This window comes from Panthera onca, chromosome B3 (genome assembly GCF_046562875.1).
Source record: "Panthera onca isolate mPanOnc1 chromosome B3, mPanOnc1 haplotype 2, whole genome shotgun sequence".
Taxonomy (NCBI): domain Eukaryota; kingdom Metazoa; phylum Chordata; class Mammalia; order Carnivora; family Felidae; genus Panthera; species Panthera onca.
The window spans coordinates 117,467,539-117,489,030 of record NC_138344.1 but is presented as its reverse complement, the minus strand read 5'-3'; the positions used below and the strand labels follow the sequence as shown (position 1 = coordinate 117,489,030).

Below are 21,492 nucleotides of genomic sequence, written 5' to 3'. Positions count from 1 at the left end.
GGTACTGGGAAGTGGACCCCCACATGCCTAATCCTGTTCTTTTTTTTTTTTTTTTTTCCCCCGAGAGGTTTATTTTTGAGAGAGAAAGTTGGGGAGGGGCAGAGAGGGAGACAGAGGATCTGAAGCGGGCTCCGTGCTGACAGCAGAGAGCCTGATGCAGGGCTCAAACTCACAAACTAAGAGATCATGACCTGAGCTAAAGTCTGACACTTAACCGACTGAGCCACCGAGGCGCCCCGTAACCCTGTTCCTAACCCAGTCGCTCTTCTAAGGGCACCTGCTCCCTGGTCCTGGCTGGCATCCTCTAAGCTCTTTGTTAATAGAGTCCTAGGGGGTGCTAGTCCTGGGTTGGGGGGTTTAGCCCTGTCCTGCGTTTATCAGACATGGCTTAGACTGGATCTTCTTCCTGGAGAAGGCTCTTGGTCCTATTCCTAGACCCTTTCTGGTTCTAAAACAGCTCCAGAGTGAAGTAAAGGACTAACAGAGGTCACTTGGTGTCAGGGTCTGTCCTGACCCACAGCCCAGACCCCTATAGTCTTTATAGGGTAGCACAGTGTTTGCCCCAGTTTTCCACTTGGGAAATGACCTAAGAGCTGATGGCTTTTCCTTTCTCATTGTCCACAGATGTTACCGAAGCACAGGCTGACGACGAAGGCGGGACATTGATTGCTCGGAAGGTGGGCGAGGCCGTGCAGAGCACTTTGGGAGCTGTAGTGACAGCCATTGACATACCACTAGGTGGGTGTAGTGTACGTGGGATGAGGGGTTTCACGGTGCCCTGGGCTGTCATTTTGTCAGAGCTTGCTGACCTAGATTGAGTCGGACAGCAAGGAGTTGACTGAGAATTTACATTTTCTTGCTTCTGCATACCTTTGTGTTTATTCCCGGAGGCCATCTCTTTACACCATCTGTTGCCGTGTAACAAACTACCTGAACATGTAAAGGCTGAAAACAACCACCGTTTCATCATGTCTCACAACTTTGAGTCAGAAATGGTTATTATTCTGGTCAGGTGGCATTGCCTAGAGTTTCCATCTGATGCTCTAGTATGGCAGCTTGACCCGTCTTGAGGGGTCAAGCCAACCTCACTCACACGCTGGGTACTTTGTCAGGGATGCCTGGAAGGTGGGCTTGGTAGAACCCATCTCCATGTATCCTCCAGGCCTCTCTTCATGGTTTCTCCAGTGGGCGTTAAGACTTTTTACACGGGGTGCTTAGGACTCCTGTTCCGAGAGGTAGGAAGTAGAAGTCAGCAATGTCTTAAGGTCTGGGCCTGGAAACTGGTACTCCTACTCTAGTTTCCCCTAGTCACAAAGCCTGCCTGGGTCTGAGGGAGGGGCAGGAGTGTCAGAATTTGTGGCTGTCTTTAATCTACCTCACTAGTCAGTTCTTCATTTAGGATATAAGATCTTTATTTACCTCCTGATGGGAGGGGTACTTGTAACTAGGATGGTGAGAGGAAGGGGAAGGGAAACGCACCCGTGTGCGGAAGGCTTAGGCAGGGTTGGCTGGGCCTCGGCTGTCTCTGCCCATTGCAAGGAACAACCAGAGGCTCCTGGGTTGGGTGGTGGTGAAAATTGCTTGGATCTGATTTACCACCACTGGGGCTCGAAGGTGAGTAGATGAACTTTTGACTCGAGGGTATAGGAATAGGTTTGCCCAGGCTTGAAGCTCAGGTCGCATCTGCTCTCAAGGGTACCTGGGAGAAGCAGGGCTGCCCTTGGCACAGAGAGCCTGCCGTCTGCTCCCCACGGGGCTCACCTGCTGAGCGCTCTCTGGCTGGCGGGTCCCAACGTTAGACATATTCTTTCTCGTAATCCCCACAGCTGCTCTTGAATGTGGCTTGTTGAAGATGAGGAAGCCAGGGCCCTGAGGGGTTAGGGAACCGTCTCTTAATCCTGCAGCTGCTAACGAACACATGCTCAGTGGAGCTGGGGTTGGAACGAAGGGATGTCTCGACTCCCAGAGTCTGGGCTGCTTTATTGTTATTCCAGTGGTTCTTACTGGAGCTGCGCCTCAGGGTCACCCGGGAGCCCAGTGCCTAGGTGCCAGCTCTGGAGATTCAGAGCCGCACGGTACGGGGTGAAGGCCTCTGTAGGGGACTGTGCGCAGTAGGACTGCGAGCCAGAGGTGCCCGAGGATGCTTCTTGCCCAGTGGGACTCGGCGTGCTGGGTCCGTGTATCCCGCTCATCGTCGTTTGCTCCTGCCACAGGTCTGGTGAAGGATGCGGCCAGGCCGGCGTACTGGGTGCCTGACCACGAGATCCTGCACTGCCATAGCTGCCGGAAGGAGTTCAGCATCAAGCTTTCCAAGCACCACTGCCGGGCCTGCGGACAGGGCTTCTGTGATGAGTGTTCCCATGACCGCCGGGCTGTCCCCTCTCGAGGCTGGGACCATCCTGTCCGAGTCTGCTTTAACTGCAATAAAAAGCCCGGTGACCTTTAACCCCAGCTCCCTCTCCGAGTCCTTCACAATTCCTTAGGTTCTCAGGGTTAGAAACAGAAGTCTCATTGAGGTAGGCCCTCCCCACCGGGCACCTGTTATGGTGTGTGTCCTCTACTCATCCTGGGGTCACTATCCTGCTGTGGGGGGAGGGAGGAGCCTGGCCAGGGCCGAACGTGTGAACCCCTCAGGGCGGGGGACCGAGCAGCTTAAAGTGGAATGAACCTGAATCCGTTGCATTTATGTCAGTTAAGAAATCTACAACTGTGTGCGTATATCCATATGAAAGGGATGTGGGGCGTATTCAGGCTGCTGCTGGCTGTGAAGACAGAGCACAGTCTGTCCCCAGCACAGGCATAAGGTGGCAGTGGCCCCAGGTCCCCCCCCCCCCCCCAACAACAGAGCCAGGTTCAGAGCCACTGTGTTACTAGTCACCTTTTGCTTCTTCTCTGTGAGCCTTTGAAGCGTCTCCTTTCCTTGCCTTTTCCCAGGTACCTCTTGCTTGGAATAGCCTGAAAGGAACCCACCTGGGTCCTCTGGAATTGGATCCCCATTCCTGGCCTAGGCCTGTTTCAGTCAGAGACTACCCAACTTAGCGTGCAGGTCACCAGAGTGGGTGGAAGGTGAGGGGTAGGGTCCTCAGCCCTGAGAACTGGGGAGAGCACAGAAGGAAACAGGCCTTCCCCAGCAGTGTTTCCTGCTTATTGATGCTCCTGTGTCCACTTGGCTTTTTCCAGAGGCCGCACCCTGCCCCTGAACAGCACCCGCTTCCTTCCCCTCCACCCTGCAAGCCCACCATCTGCTTCTGAGTGTTGCACTAGGATTTTTATTGCTTATTTTGAAGTGTCTTAATTCTTTGTTCCCTGATACATGACCCCTCTAGCTACTGGAGGGGTGACCTTGAGAAATCTTCCAGGGAAACAGTGCACCGAATGGACTGTTTTAAATATATATAAATATCTCGACGGATAATAAAGAAAAAAATTCTCTTTGGTTCTTGCAAGAGAAGTCAAATTTGTTTCTTATCAAGAGCCGGGACATTCATATCTCTCATGACTGGAAAGAGACTGTTGTGCCGAAATCCTGTCGTCATGGTGGATTTTCTTCAGTGGCCAAAACCGAAGAATTAAATGTGGCGTAATTCTTGACTGAACTGGTGGGTGGGCCGAACTTCAGGGAGGTACGTAGCGGTCATTCCTGGCATGAGTGCAGTGTGATGTGAGCCCTGGAATGTGTTGGTCCTCAGACCTGCTCCCTTCCTGCCTCCTGTGGCCCAGTGACTCAGGGCCTACTCTAGTACTGTGTATTATCAAATTCGCCATTATAAAGGAATCTTCCTGCTGAATATGGACTGTGCTCTTTGCTTTAACTTCATCAGTAAATCTTGCCTCTTTCTAGTCGATAGGAGAGTAGCTGGTGGCTTTCAGAGCAGAAGCCAGTGAGAGGCATGTTTCTAGAGTGGTAGTGTTTGGCCATTAATACCTCAGACTGTGACTTTAACAAGAACTTAAAGGCATAGCCAAATACCACGAACCATGATAGGGGTTTTCATGTCATGATGATGGGCTGATTTTCCCCCAGTTTTTAGACAGATGGCTTCCTCCAGATGTTTGCTAACTGGGAACCTAGTGGCTATTCCTTTAGAGAGGATAACTGACGCTCCTAGAACTTTCTGGTGGCGAGGGCTCCACACAGGCTCACTGGCCCTGCCATTGCCTTGTACTTGGGCTGTTCGTCAGAGCTTTCCACAGCGGGTGGGGCCAGCTGGCCCCAAGTAGGCAACCTGTGCCAGGCAGTGGCAGCGGCTTAATGACTTGGGTTCTCAGGGTTCAGTCGTAGCTGTGGGGCTGCAGTCCCGGGGAGTCCTCTCACAGGAGACTATGTGTTGCTATCAACCTAGGGAAACTCTGGGGAAAAACTGTTTTCTACCTTTTTATCTGTCACTTCCCTCTTCGTTCCCCTGCCTGGTCTTCTCTGTTCCACTCCCATGTCCATCCTCAACTGTCTTCCTCCTTCTCGTGGGCATGACACTCTGGTCTTACCAGCACCCAGATGAAGAAACAGAACATATCTGCCACCGCGAGAGCCCACTCTCTTGGCATCTGATAGCACAGATTAGTTCCCCTCTTTTAGGGGGTGGCTGCATAAAGACTTTTAATACATTCCTGGTTTGGGGTGCCTGGCTGGCTCAATTGGAAGAACATGCGACCCTTGATCTCAAATTGTGAGTTTGAGCCCCAAGTCAGGCATAGCGATTACTTAGAAAAAACAAATTTCTGGCTTGAAGGACTTGCTCCGAGGTGGAGGAGATGGCTGGGGAAGCTGTCTCCGAGAGCTGTGATGAAAGGCTTCAGCTGTGGCTGAGAACCAAGCGGTCTCCGAGGCAATGGGACGCAGTGGGACCCTTACACATTCCTTGGGTTTCTCTCTGCTCCTTTGACTTGCAATATACAGGTGCCAGTTATCTGCCAGGGACTATGCTAGGAGCTGTATATGGTTGATATTCTCACAACCATACTGGAAGGCAGGGGGTAGTGCTTGTGTTTTACAGCTGAAGCTACTGGCTCAGAGACGTTCAGAAGCCCAGGGCTGCCTGGCTAAGGAGACTTGAAGCTGGGGTTTGAGCACAGGCGGGCCTCCTAACTGCCATACTGAGTCTGCACCCCATCCTGCTGGCATTGCAATGTAGAGAGAGTGTCTCTTCAGTTTCCTTCCTCCTCCTTGAGCTGAGAATTCTTTTGCATTTCCAGATAAGACAGTGACCTTAAAATAGTAGCAGGTACCTTTTTTTTAATCAGAGCTTAACTTTACATTTAATCATTTCCATTGGCCCTCAGAGGTTCTCATGATAAAGGAGAGTAGTGCTTCCTTGTCACTAAAAATCAGAGAAACTGGTTTAGAGATTAAGCAAGTTGATCTAGCCTGTACCAATGGAGCCAAGCTTCCCAGTTGTTGAAAAATTAAGTTTTTCTTAATATTTGCATTTTCAATTTCACAACTACCATCAATGGGTGGGGTAGAGAATTGAACCCATGATGGTATTTATCATGGCTTTTATCACCAATGGACTTAGTTTTAGAATTTGAGTTTTACCTTCCGTTAAATTACACCTGGTGCAACTTTTGTTTTTTGTTTTTTTTTGTATCTGGGAAAGTTATGAAAACTGATGTGCAGATGGTATGGGGTATATAGGGTTAGGGAAGGTGTAATTTAGGGAGATGCTCATGACCAGCACCATCTTTGAAACTGCCATTTGTAGACGACAGCATGTCTTTCTGGGTCTGGTGGACTTTGGTGGGCTGTGTCCATCTAGAATGTTAATACTGAGTGACTTCACCCACTGCCATGATTTCAGCTGCCACTTTATCCTGATATCAAATCCTTAACTCTAGCCTGAATCGCCCTCCAGGTTCTGGCTCCATCCCTAGACCACTCCCTTCCATTTCCCAGACACCATGTCACCTCAGTTCTGGCTGCCCTGGGCTATTGGCAGCATTTGTATCTGGGTGCCTTTGCTCTGATTTGGGCTTCTGTAGAGCAAGTCCTTTTTGCTCTTGCTGTAGCTGCTTCTATTCAAATGAAGCCAAGAGTGCAAGCAGGTGGGTGGGAGGAACAAGCCAGGAGAGGCGAGCAAAGGCAGGCCAACCAGTCCGGAGGTCACTTGTAGGGGACAGAGATGGCTGGTCTTGAGGAAAGTGGACAGAAGGGAAAATCAGGTCAGTCGCCTGGGTGGCTCATTTGGTTAAGCATCTGACTCTTGGTTTTGGCTCAGGTCATAGTCTCATGGTTCGTGGGATCAAGCCCTGTGTTGGGCTCCACGCTGCGTGAGATTCTCTCTCAAATTAAGTAAATATTAGGGGTGCCTGGGTGGCTCAGTCGGTTAAGCATCCGACTTCAGCTCAGGTCATGATCTCGTGGGTTGTGAGTTTGAGCCCCGCAACGGGCTCTGTGCTGACAGCTCAAAACCTGGAGCCTCCTTTGGATTCTGTCTTCTCCTCTCTGCCCCTCCCATGCTTATGCTCTGTCTCTCAATAATAAATAAACGCTAAAAATTAAAAAAAAAAAATGAGTAAATATTAAAAGGGGAAATCAGGTCAAACTGGACCCAAGACCTTAAATTTCCAGGGGAAAAGTAAAAATCCCATTCCTTTAAGCACAAAGGGCCTAGTAGATTCTCAGACTTGAGCCAAGACCCTGCTGGCTCTGTCATTTATTAGAAGACTTGGAACAAGTCACTTCTATTTTTCTTCAGTATATTGGAGTGACCATCACCTACTTCACAGGGTTATAAGAATTAAAAGGCAGTGATGTTGGCAAAAACTGCTTATTCCGTATAATGAACGCCTGGTTGTGGCAAGTGCTGGGAAATCTAAGTTTTCTGGAGGTTTCTGAGACTTAACTGGGACTTTTACAGATGGCAAGGGGCAGTACGGCTAGCTTGGAGGCCCAGGGGAAGGTGGATCTTGAAACATTTGTGTCCTGAGGCCAGGCGGGAGGCAGAGATGGGCCAAAGGGGTAAGGCACACATGATTTAGTCTCCAGAGGCCATTTTATTGTAAGGCACAAGAAGCCTCTGAATGCAGGGACCTAGGAAGGTCACTCCCACAGCAGGGGCCATGCGGTGGGCAGCCTGGAGAGGCAGACACGGCACCATACACCAAAGGAAGGGGAGGCGAAATTCAGCCTGCCATTTTCTTCAGAGATGGCTTACTGTGGAGGATTCAGACCAGGACAGATCAAGGGCTGACCACTAAGTGTGGCTAACTTGGTCTCAAAGACCACTTCTGGGGACCCTCCTAGGGGGACACCAAGCAGGCTGTCTGTGCTCTCCAGAACACGTTGGGCCAGCTGAATTCAAAGGTGGCTGCACAGCGAGATGGGATGTGAAGCAGGTATTTACCTCATGGCATTAAAAAATATATCTGTATTTGAGAGAGCATCTTAAGCAGGCTCTGCAGAGCACAGAGTCTGGCCTGGGGCTGTCCTACCACCCTGGGATCATGACCTGAGCCAAAATCAAGAGGACACTCAACCAAGCCACCCAGGCACCCCTCGTGGTCACTGTTCGCTCATCTCTGTTTGCTAGGCTATAAGCAAGCAAACGCCAGGCCACGTAGGTAGGAGTTCGTCATAGCTCAGTGCTGCCGCCCCCACCACCTGTTCATTCTCTACTTTTGGTTGTCACCTGGGAACAGGGCAAAATGCCCCAAGACACCTGCAAGTGAAAAATGCTTCACTGAGACTATGTAATGTACTCCTCTCTGGGATACTATGTCACAAGCAAAGAGACCAAAATACTTCTCAGCTAAGTCTGACCTCTTTTCATATAACCTAGACCAAATATGTTAGCAGTGACTGCTAACCAGAGATTAAGAACCAATTTGCTGAGTTGAAATTAGAGGTTTTAAAGAACCACCCCCTTCCTTTTAAAAAGCCTAAGAGAAATTAAAATGATTGACCAACAAGAAACTTTGGCTATGAAACAGGTGTTAAAGAGTTTAGAAGTTTAGAAGGGATGGGGCCATACGTGTCAGAACTCACCTGGTATTCTCCTGAGGGGTCCTATTGTCTCCACTGTTTGGGGGGAGATCAAAGTTGGGTTGAAGAGCCACCCATGGGCTCTCGGCTCCACAGAAACAATGTAGAACTGTGAGGAAAACTGCATTAGATGAGCTGGACCAGGGATTTTAAACTGCAGGTCCTGCAATGAACGAACCGGTTTAACTTTGAACTTGAGGGGACAAAAGTATGAGTGCATGTTAGGTTCATGGCTCAGCATTTATGCTTAGTTGTGCTCTTGGGCAGGGGCACACCACCAAAGTTACTCCAGAAGACCCCACAGTGATGGTGGCCACCTGAACTCTTCAACTGTGTATGTAATTTCCTGGGACCGAAGTGCAGGTCAATATGCCAAGGGTTGAAGAGATACAGGGACAAAGTCTAAATAACTAAACGCTTCAGAATGCTGGTAATTAGTAAGCTTATCATTGGTGAGCGCCAGAAAAATTTACCGGGTGATCAAACATGAATGATTAGCACTGCACGCTCCCGTGTGCGCCACGCCCCTTCCTGATTTCTCGGCAGCACTAGCCGTAATACCCAAGTACTGTCGGTGACTACAGGTGCACGGGCAGCACGGAACACGGTCTCAAGTCTTCTAGTTCCAAGTTCCAGTTCCTGCTGAACAGGTCTGTGCGCGCAGGCCTCTTCACCTGTAAAATGATGCTAATGATTTTTATTACTACTGCTGTAACTCCTTTGTGTGTTGTTGTAAGGATCAAGTAAGATGGGGGAAATCTTTATAAAATATGAGGCACTAAAAATATTTTTTTAAATATAGCATGTAAATAGCTCACCTGTCAGATGACCAACCTGATACGCTCATCTTTTTGGGGGGCAGATTTGGTTTTCTGTATATTAAATTGTACTGGCAGGAAACAAGATGTAACTAACACTCAAGGGAGTAACTGAAGAGTTTAATTGAAGTTCCTGGGCTAGCAACAGTGAGGTGCAGTTAGTAGGTCTGAAGAGACAGGTAGAAGCTGCTGGAACGTGCAGAGCTATGTTCTAACAGGGGCTGCGGCCTGGGGTGGAGGGACATAGCCAAGCCCCCCACAGCCTAGCAGGAGGGGAGCTGGGGAGCCTGCTGTTGTAGCCCATAGGGGGTCAGCTTCTTGAGGCACGCACCTCAAGCAGGCACAAAAAATGAAAGCTCTCTTGCAAAGCCATCGAAGCTGGTCTCTACTCCTCGTCTAAGATCTGAGTAGACGTTACTGCGCTGGCTCGTTGCTGTAGCGGCCAAGCATCATGATCTTCTAAACCGTTGACAGAGCAACACACTACGCATCGTTCTTTCTGGTTTATTGTTCGGTAGAAAGACAGGCTCTTGAAAACTTTGTATAAACAGCTCACAAACTGCCTCTCCTAGATTACAAAAAATGAAAACCAATTTTCTTTGAGATGAGGCCCATGAAGCTGCCATTCAAATCACCATAACAGGAATAGGAACTGTTGTACCTAACATGCTGGGAGGTGCCTCAACAAAGGCATGCATGCTAGGGCCTGTTTAAAACCTCTAGCATCTAGAAAGGTCCATTTTTCCTCCCAATGCCTATGAATGGTAATAAAAGGGGGATCCAAGATCTGCCACTGATGTTGAATGAGTCTGAGAAGGCTTTTTAATGACCACCCCCCCGCAATCCAGCCTTCAATCTTTCTCGAGAGACTCAGAGAAAGGACTCCCTGCTTCCCCTTCTCCCCAGCTTTCTCCAGTCCAGGCGCACACCTTTCTGGGACCCAAGCACTGACTACACTAACAGTCTCACCCAATCCCATTACCCTTCTTGAAAGGGCTTTTGGTGAAAGAAAACTTCAGTTACTGCCAATCTTCAGCCCTTAGCAGAGTTTTTGTTTGAAAAGGGCCGGGGCGGAGGAGAGGGGAGTAGGGCACAGGCTATTCTAAGGAATTCAACAGGAAACAAGTACCTTTTATGAAAAGGACTTCTGAGCTCTCTGATCTCCACTTAAAACATAGCACCTCTTCTCAGCAGCCGGATGGATGGGATCTGTGTACACAGAGCACCCATTTAAAATGCCCTCACTGGAAACAGGAATTGTGGCAGAGGCATGGCTGCTCCTCACTCCCATAAGTCAAGTCCACATCCCTCTGGGTTGCACCCCGTGGAATTAGTTGTAGGAGAAACAGTAAAGGTCCTGCTGGACGGCCATGAGCAACCCTGGGGCTCCCCGGAAGCCCCCGAGCCGAGACGAGAAGGCCACACTGGGGATGTCAGACTTGGAGGTGGGGTGTGGGGAAGGTATGGTTCTCAGCAGGCAGGCATCATGGAAGCTCCAGATTCTCGTGTAGCAGTCCTGGCCCACTAAGAAAGAGGGAAGATACACAGCAGGTTAGTGAGAGGATGCACAGGAGAACGTGTATACATGTGGACATGGCTTCTCGCAATTCCTAAGGCTAAAAAGGACTCCACGGGACCCAAAGCACAAATGCAAATGGAAACTATTTCTGTCGATAACGTGTACTTCTTGAAAATCAAAGTTCCAGGTCTTCCTGTGCTCTAGAAGCACCACCAGTTGCAGGTATTCCAAGCGACCAAATGCGTTGGCCGGCGACGCCTCGGATGGTGCCCCAGGCATGTCGGCTAACAGGTGGGCGCTCTGCTTCTCTTGTCAAGGGCTGTTCAAGAGGGTGACTGCAACTGATTTCCTGTTTGTGAAATAGTGACCAGGAAGACCTCTTCACTTTAATACATCCCGGGGACAAACCAGGTGATGACGCTCCCCAGAGCTTTTTCTAGTTTAACGAAATTTTTTTAAACATTCAAAAAAAAAAAACTTTTTTTAAAGTTTATTTTGAGAGGGCGTGAGTAGGGGAGGGGTGGAGAGAGAGGGGCAGAGAATCCCAAGCGGGCTCCTTGCCAGCAGCGTGGATGTGGGGCTCAAGCTCTTAAAACTGTGAGCTCGTGACCTGAGCCAAAACCAAGAATCGGACGCTCAACTGACTGAGCCACCCAGGTGCCCTGTGCTGTTTCTGGTTCGATGGCTCAGTGTGTCAGACCACGTAAGTCTTTAGGGCCCAGAGCTGTGAGGGATGTGGCACCTAACAACCACTGGCTGCGGCAGGCCAGACGCGGTCTACACTACTGGAGAGCTTCCGAGGAAAGGAGGGCAGACCTTAGGGCTTCCCGGATTTCACATCTGTGCCTGTGGTCAGCCGAGACCGTGCACTCCCTCGGCTGTGGATGGATTCAGGCCGCGCAGTTCACCGATTACTGCAGCTAGCCCACCTACCCAGGTCTGCCTCTCAACGGGGCTTCTCTCTTTTATATTATCCAGAACACAGAAGTTCTTCTTAGATGAAAACTTATGGAAACTAGGCCTAAGCGGGAAGCTAACTGCTGCTGGCGGTGAGAGTAGTAAATCAGCCTGAGAAAGTCCTAACCAAGTGACACTTCTTGGGCGTGGGGAACAAGTACATTTTGTAGGCATATTTGCAAATGTGAGGACTTGTCAAGACCAAGAACGTATTCCTTCTGTCAAGGGCCTACTATTTAATTTGTCAAACCACTGAGCTTTCATGCTATCAGAACATTTTGTAGCCCAGAAACTCAAAACCTGTGATCAACCTGTAGCTCCTTTCAAAGCAGCGGCTAGACATTTCAGCTCCTGTTCTGCAGATCATGGATCCCCATGGACAGTGTTAAGGGGACCAGGAACCAGTGCTGTTACAATGACCTTAATTTCTTTTCTCAGCATCCTCTGCTAGGAAGTGAGCTCAAAGAACAGGAAGCCCAAGCTTTTCAACAGGATGGGCTAAGGGTCCCACTGAATGCTGACCAGGTGGACACCCAGGTCTCCCAAGCTGCTATATTTTATTGCACCTAACCTGCCTGTTACTGAGGTGATGTTGTCCCATTAACATGGGGACAAAGGGCTGTCCAACTGGTGGATGTTTAACTACTGCTTACTCATGTCCTACTCTACGTCCCATCTGGTCCCCCTGACCTCAGGAGTCCACAGTCCCAAGTATTCAGTTCAGATTTGGAGTAATTTCCCCCTCTGCCGTTTTATTTGACAGGACAGAATATCTCCCCCTCCCTAGGTACCTGCTACCACGATGCCTTCTTCCTCATGCACGTGCAGGGGCAGGTAGGCGTACTCGTTCACGTGACCTTCGTATTGCCTTATACACTTAGTGGTTCTCAGGTCCCACAGCTTGATCTGTGGAAAGCACAAGGGGCCATCAGAAAGAGTCTGGCAGGCACACTAGCGAACTAGGCGCGGAAGCCAGGGAGGACAAGGTGGCGTCCAAACACCTCTCCGGGTTAGGAAAATCTTAAGTTTCAAAAGCATCAAAACCAGTTTTGTGTCTGTCTAGATCGGGCTGGGCTCCCACCTCTGCACAGCCCACAACTGCCTTTCCCTTGCTACTGTCTTGCATGAGGGTCTCTTCTGAAGAGCCCTTCATCTGGCAGAACTCTGGGCCAGTGGCTGCAGTGGCCCGAAAGAGTCAGTGCTACCCTACCGTTCCCGCCATGTCAGATGCCATCAGGTTTTGCTCTTCTTGGAGGATCTGCACAGAGGTCACTGCTGAGTCGTGGAACAGGCGGGTGGCCTTCCAGCCCTTGCCCTGATTTCGACAACGCAGATCAATGGCAAAGATCTCCCCAGAACGACAGCCATTAAACAGCAAAGGAGCCTATGGAAAAAGGCACTGGTTGGTACCTCCTCCTCTAAGGCTGGGAGGGGTGTGCCTTCCAGAACAGAAGGCCTGTCTCGCACCCCTCTCCCAGCCCCGGGATCAGAGGTGTGGGTTGATGGCTTGGTGGGGATTTGAGCCTCAGGGTAGCTGGAGGAGTTCCTTAGGAAAGGGTAAGAGAACTGGACCCCATGTGTCTTCCAGTGTCCTCCCCACTGGCTGCACTGGACCCTTAGGCCTCATTCTGTGAAGCCCATGTGATGGTGCCTTATCTCCACCAAGGAAGGTCCTTTGTGAGAAGCGAGGGTGGGAGTATGAAAGGAGAGATGAGACATCCAGGGAAGTCATGGAGTCCCAAATAGAGGGCAGAAGGCTGCAGAAACATGAAACATGCAGAAACACTTCTGTGCTTCCAGAAGACAGCAGGTTGGCAGTCTGCACACTCCTCCAGGCTTTTAAACAAAGATGGCATTTTTTAACGGGGGAAGTCTCTGAAAAGTAGGAATGACTAGAATTTTGTTAAAATTTAAAATATGTAAATTGAAAGCTAGGTATGAGGCTATTTAGTGTTATGAATTGAGACTTTATTTATATGTCAAAAAAATTACTTGTCCTGATGGCTAATCCCGGTACTTAAGAAGTACTAACAATTCATTTAAATAGGAAGTTGTTTAAAGCCAGTTTAGGCAGCTTCCTGCCGTTGGTCCCGTCCCTGTGCTTTAATAAAATCACCTTTTTGCACTTAAAAAAAAAACCAAAAACCAAAAAAAACCCAAAAACCCAAAACCCAAACAAAACCAAAACCAAAAGCCAGTTTAGCCAGGCCTTTCTGAATCAGCCAACTTTCCTCCAGTGCACATACAATCACCAAGTAAACCATTAATCCTCTCTGATGTCCTTTTTTCCCCTGAAAGAGAGGGACAACCAGATACCACACAGGAATCATTTTCAGTCCAGCACAATTTCCAATCTTGGGAAACTTTATAGTGCCCCCTTCCCAATCCAACCAACCATGAGAGCAAACTGCTGGGCCAAGACATCGCTGCTGGTCCCAAATGACTGCCGGTGTCCTGTCACCACGTTGGTCACTAGGACTCGCCGAGACAAGCCTGACAAATAGGGATGGGGCAGAGAGACGAGGATCACTCACAGCCTGGACAGGGAGTTTGAAGTCTGAAATTCTTTACGCTGGGAACCTGTGGAGTCAGTCATGGCTCACCTGTACTGAAGCAGTTATTTGCCTGGATGTTCAGGGACCATGCACAGGACCAGGCCCCAGGGATCCGGAAACTGCAGAGCATGCCGGGCCGTTCTCCTGTTGATGGGAACAGTGACTATAAAGGGTCGCTGCCCTGGAGGGATGAAGATCTCCTCTCTATGCTGCCAGGCCAGTGACCACTAGTTCTGGGAAACCTCCAGGAATGACTGCTCAGAAGGATCTATATCTTGGCCCCATTCTGGGTTTTGTGGTAGCAAAAAAAGAGACACTCCACTGGGGTACCTGGCTCAAAAGTGGTCATTCTGATAATGAGCACATCTTTCCCGACTTCCCAGTAGTAGCATTAGAACTACTAACTGCCATCAGAAAAGCAGTGTAGTGTTTTTACAAGAGGGTTTCAATCCCACATCACACTATTAGATGTGTGATCTCAAGGAAAACATTTGTAAAATAAGCTTTTAAAGTGATAACAAAATTGATAACAAATTTCAAGTATATAGTTTAATGAGTTAGCACAAAGTAAGTATAGCTATACCATCATCTAGGTTAAAAAGCAAAATATTCCAGTACCCTTGATAACCTTCCCAATTACCATCTCCCTACTCTTCCTTAAAGAGAATCACTCTCCTGACTTATGACACCATAGATTAGTTTTGTAAGGCAAATTCTGAACCTCTCTTTGCCTCACTTTCCTCATCTATAAAACGGGATAACACATGCTCCTGCCACGCAAGCTTGCTGTACAATGAAACGGCAGGCAGCGGGCTAAGTGTGCCTCATACCCTCCACGTAACCTGCTGCGGTAGGTGTTCTCTTCACGGAGTTAAGCAATCTGTTCAAGTTGGTAAGGGGCAGAGCCAGGACCCACGCCAGGTCTACCCGAAGCCCTGCACTCTTAGAGGTCTGACCCTCGTCTAACTGATCCTAATTCTCTGAAAGACTGAAAACTTAATATCCAGAATGCTGCCAGGAAGGAGAAGTCCAACTGCCTTCAGGCACACAGAATGCCAACATCCCCAGCAGCACCTGCCATGCTTTTCTGCATGGTCCGTGCAGGAAGCCCAAATCAATACTCTGATCTCTTGCACTCATTACATACTCTTCCTAACTGTTCTGGCTGAGGGGACCCCAACGAAGGGGTCAATGGAGGGGTGTGTAAAGATGCACCTGCTTCTAGTACCAATCCTGGGTCCAGTTTACAGAATCCTACTGTGCTTCTGTAGGCTGTCCCCACCCACTCTGCGGTCCCCACCCCTCCTGTCCCAACCTTCACCACGGAGTCTACACCGTTCTTGTGACTGCAGCTCCTAGGAGGCAGGGACCAAGACCTCCTTCAGAGCACCTCCTTATCCAAAGGAAAAGGCCCCAGTACCTGGGTGACTACTGACAAACAGCGATGCTGGGAGCAGGGTGGCACAGCCTGGAGTCTCTGCGATTCCCATGAGGCACAGCCTAGAAAGCTGTTAAGGGCAGTCAAGTACAAGGCTCTCCTCTGGGAAGAGAATGGGCATTAGTACCCTTCAAGAAACTGTAACGCCGTGAGCCAGATTTAACACGCTTACATTTTCTAGATTTAGTTTCAGATTTTGTTTCTTTAAACTTTTTTTTAAAGTTTGTTTACTTGAGAGAGAGAGAGAGAGAAAGAAAAAGAGCAGGAAGAGAGAGGGAGACACAGAATCTGAAGCAGGTTCCAGGCCTGAGCTGTCAGCAGAACCTGACACAGGGCTTGAACTCACAAACTGTGAGACTGTGACCTGAGCCGAAGTGGGACACCTAACCAACCGAGCCACCCAGGCACCCCAGTTTCCGATGTTTTAAAAGGAAAAATATGTCACAGTTAAAAGACTCTCTGACCCCTCCCCAGTCCAACGCCTCCCCTACCCAGAATCCCATTCTAAAATTGGTCTGAGGTCTGGGCCATGCTCTATTTCCTTAGAGTATCTTCTACAGCTTTTCCATCTTGCTGTCTTCTAGATTCATCTGTATTGAAGCTTGTAGCTCCTGTTCCTTCACTTTCACTGTGGATGAATATACAATTCATCTGCTGATGGGTACTTAACTTGTTCTGTTTTTTTTTTTTTTTTTTTTTTTTTCTCTGCTGCTGGAATGAGCATCCCCTCCAGTGTTCCTGTGTCCTACTCCATATGTGGGAGGCTGCTTTAAAGCAGTGTTTTCTTGAACCCACTCTAGGAGTTTGATTTTACGCTACCACGCACTGCATTCACGCAAATAACTGAAACAGAAGTTTTAGAAAATATTTACTCTTACTAAATATGGAACCGATTATTTTCTAGTCTGTTTCATTAAAAAAAAAAAAAAAAAAGTGCTGCTCACGAACGGATCTAATGGCCCACCGGCAGAGGTCACGACTTGCAGTTTGCAAACAGGCTCCAGTGTCTAAACCCAGTGCGGAACTGTGGGGTCACAAGGGGTTGCAACTTAAAGGGGTCTTATCAATTTACTTACACCAGCAGTTTCCCCCATCTGCCAAACCGGGCACTATCAGACTTTTAAAACTTTTGCTCATCTGAACGGGTATAAAGTGACATCTCATTTTAACTTGAGTTTCCTGGGCTACAACTGGATGTGCTGATCCATCAGATCACAGCCATTTGGGTCTCCTTTCCTTTGAACTGCCTCCGCATGTCTACCGGGCCATCTGTCTTCCGACTGCTCTGGCTCCTCTCCCTTCACAGGCAGAATTTTCTCGACAGGAGTCTGTGTTTCTCTACCTCCTTGCCCTCCTGTCACTCTTCAGCTCACTGAAACCCAGGTCTGACACTCCTCTTCCAATCAGGTGTTCTCCCCAAGGTCTCCAGCGAACTGTTTCTCACTCTCATCAACACTTTCCAGTCTTGCCTGTGGCCACACGACACTTTCCAACCACACACTCCTTCGTGGCCTCCACAACCGCCCTCTCGGAGTTCCCTCCTCAGACCTTCTCTTCCACCTCCATTCCCTGGCCTAGATCCTAAGCCTCTTGGACGCATGCCTCTCCTCCGCTCCTGCTCATCCATCACACCCTCTCCCCTGCCTTCGGTCTTGCAGCAGCTCTCTGCCTGAGGTCTCACCATTACCAGTCTCTTGCCCACACTGCTTCGTAAGAAATACCTCCATGGCCACAATCTTCTAGAACATTCCAGCAGCCAAGGCCCCACCTTGCCAGAGACATCAGACGTCAGACCACTTACTGCTGTGCAATGTGCAAGCTCCCTCCTGCTTCTTCCTTCTGCTGTGAGCTCTGTCCCCTCCTTTCTGTGTGGGATCACCTCCAGGAAGGCCACCCTAATCCCTTTCTCCCGCTTGCATCCAATTGCCCCACAGACTCACTATACAGACTGAGCACCTGCTGCGCTGCCATTTCTAGCACCTTGCACAGGGATTGCATATAAACTCAACAGATTTTGGAGGAATGAACACATACCTCAGTGAAAAATGTAAATACCTGCAAAGCAATCAAGCAACATTACTGATCGTCTGAATGTGTGATGTGTACACATCACACTGCCTTGGGTGGTAAGCCTCATGTTAAATATAGCAGTATGGAGAGTGCTGAAGCCATAAATAATAACACTGGAGCTGGGCAGCCCAGTGTTCTTTAGCCCTTCCTAAAGAAACCTTTTTTCCTTCTGGGTTTGGAGGGTGAGGATGCGGGGAGGGAGTCCCTACCCAGATGCACTTTCAGTTACTAGGACTAAGACCCAGGTTACCCTTAAACCCTATAGGATACTAACGGGGTCAGTATTAGATTTAACCCTTTAATAGGCCACGGGTTATTGAAAAGCCCAGTTAAGTACAACTTCGATCGAACCTCCCACCGTTCTTTGGGAGGAAAATGCAGAGGACAGGTCTAAATGAGTTCCAGGACCCTCCGCAGAAGCAGCAGGTGCCCAGAAGCCTGAAGATTACCTGAAATGATCACCAGAGGGCAAGTAGCTGATGAAGCTACCACAGACCGTATCTTTAAAACCAATTATATGGATTTTTATCCTCTCCTTAGCCTAAGGAGAGAAACATGGGAAAATGTTATCCTGTTTTAAGATCAGAAATGAGAGCAAGGTTGTTTTCTCTCCTTTAAGACTTGGTCTCTTCTGTCCTCTTGTAAGATCACAGTAACAGGTGGCCTTATCCTTCCACAGAATCCCACCAAATGAAAACCACATAGAATTTTCGATTTACAGAACACACACAATTTTGTGTGTCTTATATAAAATGTATAACCAGAATCGCTAATGTTTTTAAAATAGAGTGTTTTAAAATAAAATAAAATGTTTTAAAAACAGAGTGCCGTGGGGATGCCTAGGTGGCTCGGTCAGTTAAGCATCTCACTCTTGATTTCAGCTCAGGTCATGATCTCACGGTTTTTGAGTTTGAGCCCTGCATGTGGCTCTGCACTAACAGCACAGAGCCTACTTGGGATTCTCTCTCTCTCTGTCCCTTCCCCACTCACGCTCTCTCTCAAAATAAATAAAAATAAAAAAAGAGAGACAGAGTGCCATAGAACAAACTAAAAAACCCCAACAGGTTCCAATTTTTTGAAACCATTATTTGTTGAGGACCCATGATGTGACAAGCACTGTGCTAAGTGCATTCATAGATATTAACTAATATTAGCCTCGTGACAACTCACGAAATAGGTGTTAGGTACAATGAGTGGTCACATAGTTTCAAGAACTCATTTATTATGGAAGAGAACCAAGGACAAGACATATGAATGTGTGGCTTTGGCTCAAACAATATTACTCTCAGAAGCACGAGACAGACAGGTGTCTTGTGCGTCAAGAGCCCTCAGGGACTCCAGGGGAAGGGTCTAGCTAGCCTGAAACTACGCTCCAGTGCTCCTAGTAGAAGAACCCTGATCGCTCTCTGAGAGGGAAGAGGCTACAAGAAGAGGGCTCTAAAGAAGGCCATGTCTGGCAGGGACCCCAGGCACAGAGCCCACACACTCATGTCCAATGCCAAAGGAATCCCTTTTACTGATGTACGCCCTCAGCCTTCCCCCGCAAGGGGTCCAGCCCACCCTCAAACCACTGCAGCTCTGAGTTCCTCCTCCTTCACCTCAGGAGGATGTGGGGTTTCTGCCTAAGGCTTTACTATTCTTTTACAGATCTTTTTTTTTTTTTAATGTTTATTTATTTTTGAAGGAGAGATAGACGGAGTGTGAACAAGGGAGGGGCAGAGAGAGAGGGAGACACAGAATCCGAAGCAGGCTCCAGGCTCTGAGCTGTCAGCACAGAGCCCGATGTGGGGCTCGAACTCACGAACCACGAGATCATGACCTGGGCTGAAGTCAGACGCTCAACTGACTGAGCCACTCAGGCGCCCCAGTTCTTTTACAGATCTTAACAGTGATGGCACATAGTGACATCAATGTCACCCTGGGACCTCGACTACTTCTCTGTGCTCCATGGGAATCTTTGTTCTCTACCTAGCGGCAATGCTCCTTCCTAAAGGGTGAGATGTGCACACAAAATGGTGCAGACCTCTCTGGCCCCTAGGACGCCACCTCACAAACCCCACAGACACTCAGCTCCTCATCAGGGCCTGGCCTGCCCACCAAACCTCTTCGTCTGCCAAAAGATACAGAATGTGGGAATCCAAGTGATTCAGCGAGGCCCAGCACACAGAGTTCACCTGGTGAGGAAACACACAGCAAGACAGAAAGACTGGTTTGACTGCCAACTCATGGAGAGAAATAGACAATGCTTGCCTATGGAATAACTAGTAGGGATACAGACATGGGGCTTCTTTCTTCAGGTCTCACTCCTTTTAAAGACGCTGGAACAAACGTCAGAACAGGGAAATTCCCTGCTCCACCATGTAGCGCCTTGAGAGGAACAGGGAGGAAGTAACCCCCAGGCTTTGGTCCTTTGTCATCAGTATGGACCTCACAGTGAGACATCTAGTAACTTTCTGATTTGGGGACGGGTTCTCGGCAACAGAAGGGGACAAAACCCAACTCTGAAAGGCATACTGTATTTCATTTCATTCCGAAACCATTTTCAACCTGTATCCATCTTGTGGCTCATGTCCCAAATGAATAGAATGTCACACAGCTTTTTACACATGCAGCCATCACCCAAGTGCAATTTAAAGGTTGCTCCCTAGATGGCAAGCTGTGCTGTATTATATTTATGTAACCTCTCATCTTTATGTATATTCTATTTATGTAACCTCTTTTTATTTATGTAACTTCTGGGTAGGCCACAGACTGGCTGAGTGACTGATGCACTGGAGGACTATCCACAAAGACTACAACAGCCCACTGCCCAGGAACTCGGTGCCTGGCATAGGCTCCTTCGGGTCACCTCGATCCTCTGGAGGGAAGGTCTGTATAAGCAGTTAAAGAAGCCTCTCAAGCCTAAAGAAGCCCAACTATTGCTTCTCCCAACTATTGACAGTTGCCTTCTCCCAACTATTGACAGTTATTTCTCTTCTAAGATAAGAAACTCCTGAGGCCCTTTTCTTCCCTTATAGGTTATCAAGATCTAAAACTCCATTTTCTCTTGGTAGAATGAGGTACCCAAGGTTCTCTCCTCTACTCTAAATTGGGCCAACTACTGCAGGCCCCCTGCATCCAAGGCAAAGGGGGTCGCGAGGCTAATGGGAAAGGCAATGTACCTTCCGGTTGGTGAAGTAGAGGTTTTCGTGCATATGCACCTTGAGCGAGGGGGTCTTCAGACCACGCAGGCTGATGATGCCATACTTGGAGCCTCCGACTTTGACATCATTCACCGTGAAGAGCCGGTCACTGTTGGTATCGGCCTGGAGGGGAAAGGAGACCATAGGTGACCTCCCAGGCTGAGCCAGGTGAGCTGCCTAAGACCACCTGCCATCTGTCTTAGATCCCATGCTCTGAGCATTTTCACTTGGTGAGTGCTCTCACCCATGAGGGAGCATGGAGGTAATCTGACTTGCACCTACTCAGTCCAGCTGTCACTGGGCAAAGCTAACAGGCATCTGATCTCGTAGTCCAGGAGTGGGGGTGAAGGCGATGAGGGGGAACTGTCAAGAGGCATGAGGTCTGCACAGTGACTCCACTCACAACTCGGTTTGGCAGAGTCCCTACATCCATCCGGAAGAGCCACATGGTGACACACAGCCATCATGAAAGCCATACAACGATGTGGAAAATGCTAGTTATAACTGTGAAGGGGTAAAAGGAGGAAACAAAACTGGATTCCCATTACATGGGCACTTTTCCCCTCAATGAGATACAAAAAACAAAAAACAAAAACCCACTGCATTGTAGGAAAAAATTACAATAGAAAATACTACAGGGGCGCCCAGGTGGCTCGGTCGGTTAAGTGTACAACTTTGGCTCAGGTCATGATCCCACAGTTCTGAGCTTGAGCCCCACGTTGGGCTCTGTGCTGACAGCTCGGGGCCTGGAGCCTGCTTTGGATTCTGTGTCTCTCTCTCTGCTCCTCCCCGCCTTGCACTCCGTTGCTCTCTCAAAAACAAATAAATGTTAAAAAAAAATTAAAGGGGCCAGGCCTGGGTGGCTCAGTTGGTTAAGCGTCCAACTTTAGCTCAGTTAATGATCTCACAGTTTGTGGGTTCGAGCCCCGCATTGGGCTCTGTACCAACAACTCAGAGCCAAGAGGTTGCTTC

The 21,492-nt window shown here is 48.7% G+C and overlaps 2 protein-coding genes across 7 annotated transcripts in view; one reads left to right on the top strand and one right to left on the bottom strand.

Moving 5' to 3' along the window:
* Positions 1–3,788, top strand: part of ZFYVE1 (zinc finger FYVE-type containing 1) — a 53,134-nt gene extending 49,346 nt beyond the window's left edge. For all 5 annotated transcript variants that reach the window (XM_078448049.2, XM_060617326.3, XM_060617324.3 and 2 more), the window contains 2 exons: positions 625–738; positions 2,214–3,788. In XM_078448049.2, coding sequence (XP_078304175.1) covers positions 625–738; positions 2,214–2,446 — 347 coding nt within the window. In that variant the 3' untranslated portion in view covers positions 2,447–3,788. The remainder of the gene's footprint in view (positions 1–624; positions 739–2,213) is intronic.
* A 6,177-nt stretch (positions 3,789–9,965) lies between these two features.
* The window catches only part of DCAF4 (DDB1 and CUL4 associated factor 4), a 31,056-nt gene continuing 19,529 nt past the window's right edge, over positions 9,966–21,492 (bottom strand). Inside the window, exons 7-14 of one of the 2 annotated variants that reach the window (XM_060617341.3) lie at positions 20,500–20,643; positions 19,463–19,512; positions 15,251–15,330; positions 13,879–13,974; positions 13,671–13,768; positions 12,486–12,659; positions 12,067–12,181; positions 9,966–10,323 (exon numbers count right to left, since the gene is read on the bottom strand). In XM_060617341.3, coding sequence (XP_060473324.2) covers positions 10,130–10,323; positions 12,067–12,181; positions 12,486–12,659; positions 13,671–13,768; positions 13,879–13,974; positions 15,251–15,330; positions 19,463–19,512; positions 20,500–20,643 — 951 coding nt within the window. In that variant the 3' untranslated portion in view covers positions 9,966–10,129. The remainder of the gene's footprint in view (positions 10,324–12,066; positions 12,182–12,485; positions 12,660–13,670; positions 13,769–13,878; positions 13,975–15,250; positions 15,331–19,462; positions 19,513–20,499; positions 20,644–21,492) is intronic. The other variant, XM_078448050.2, reaches the window with a different exon arrangement.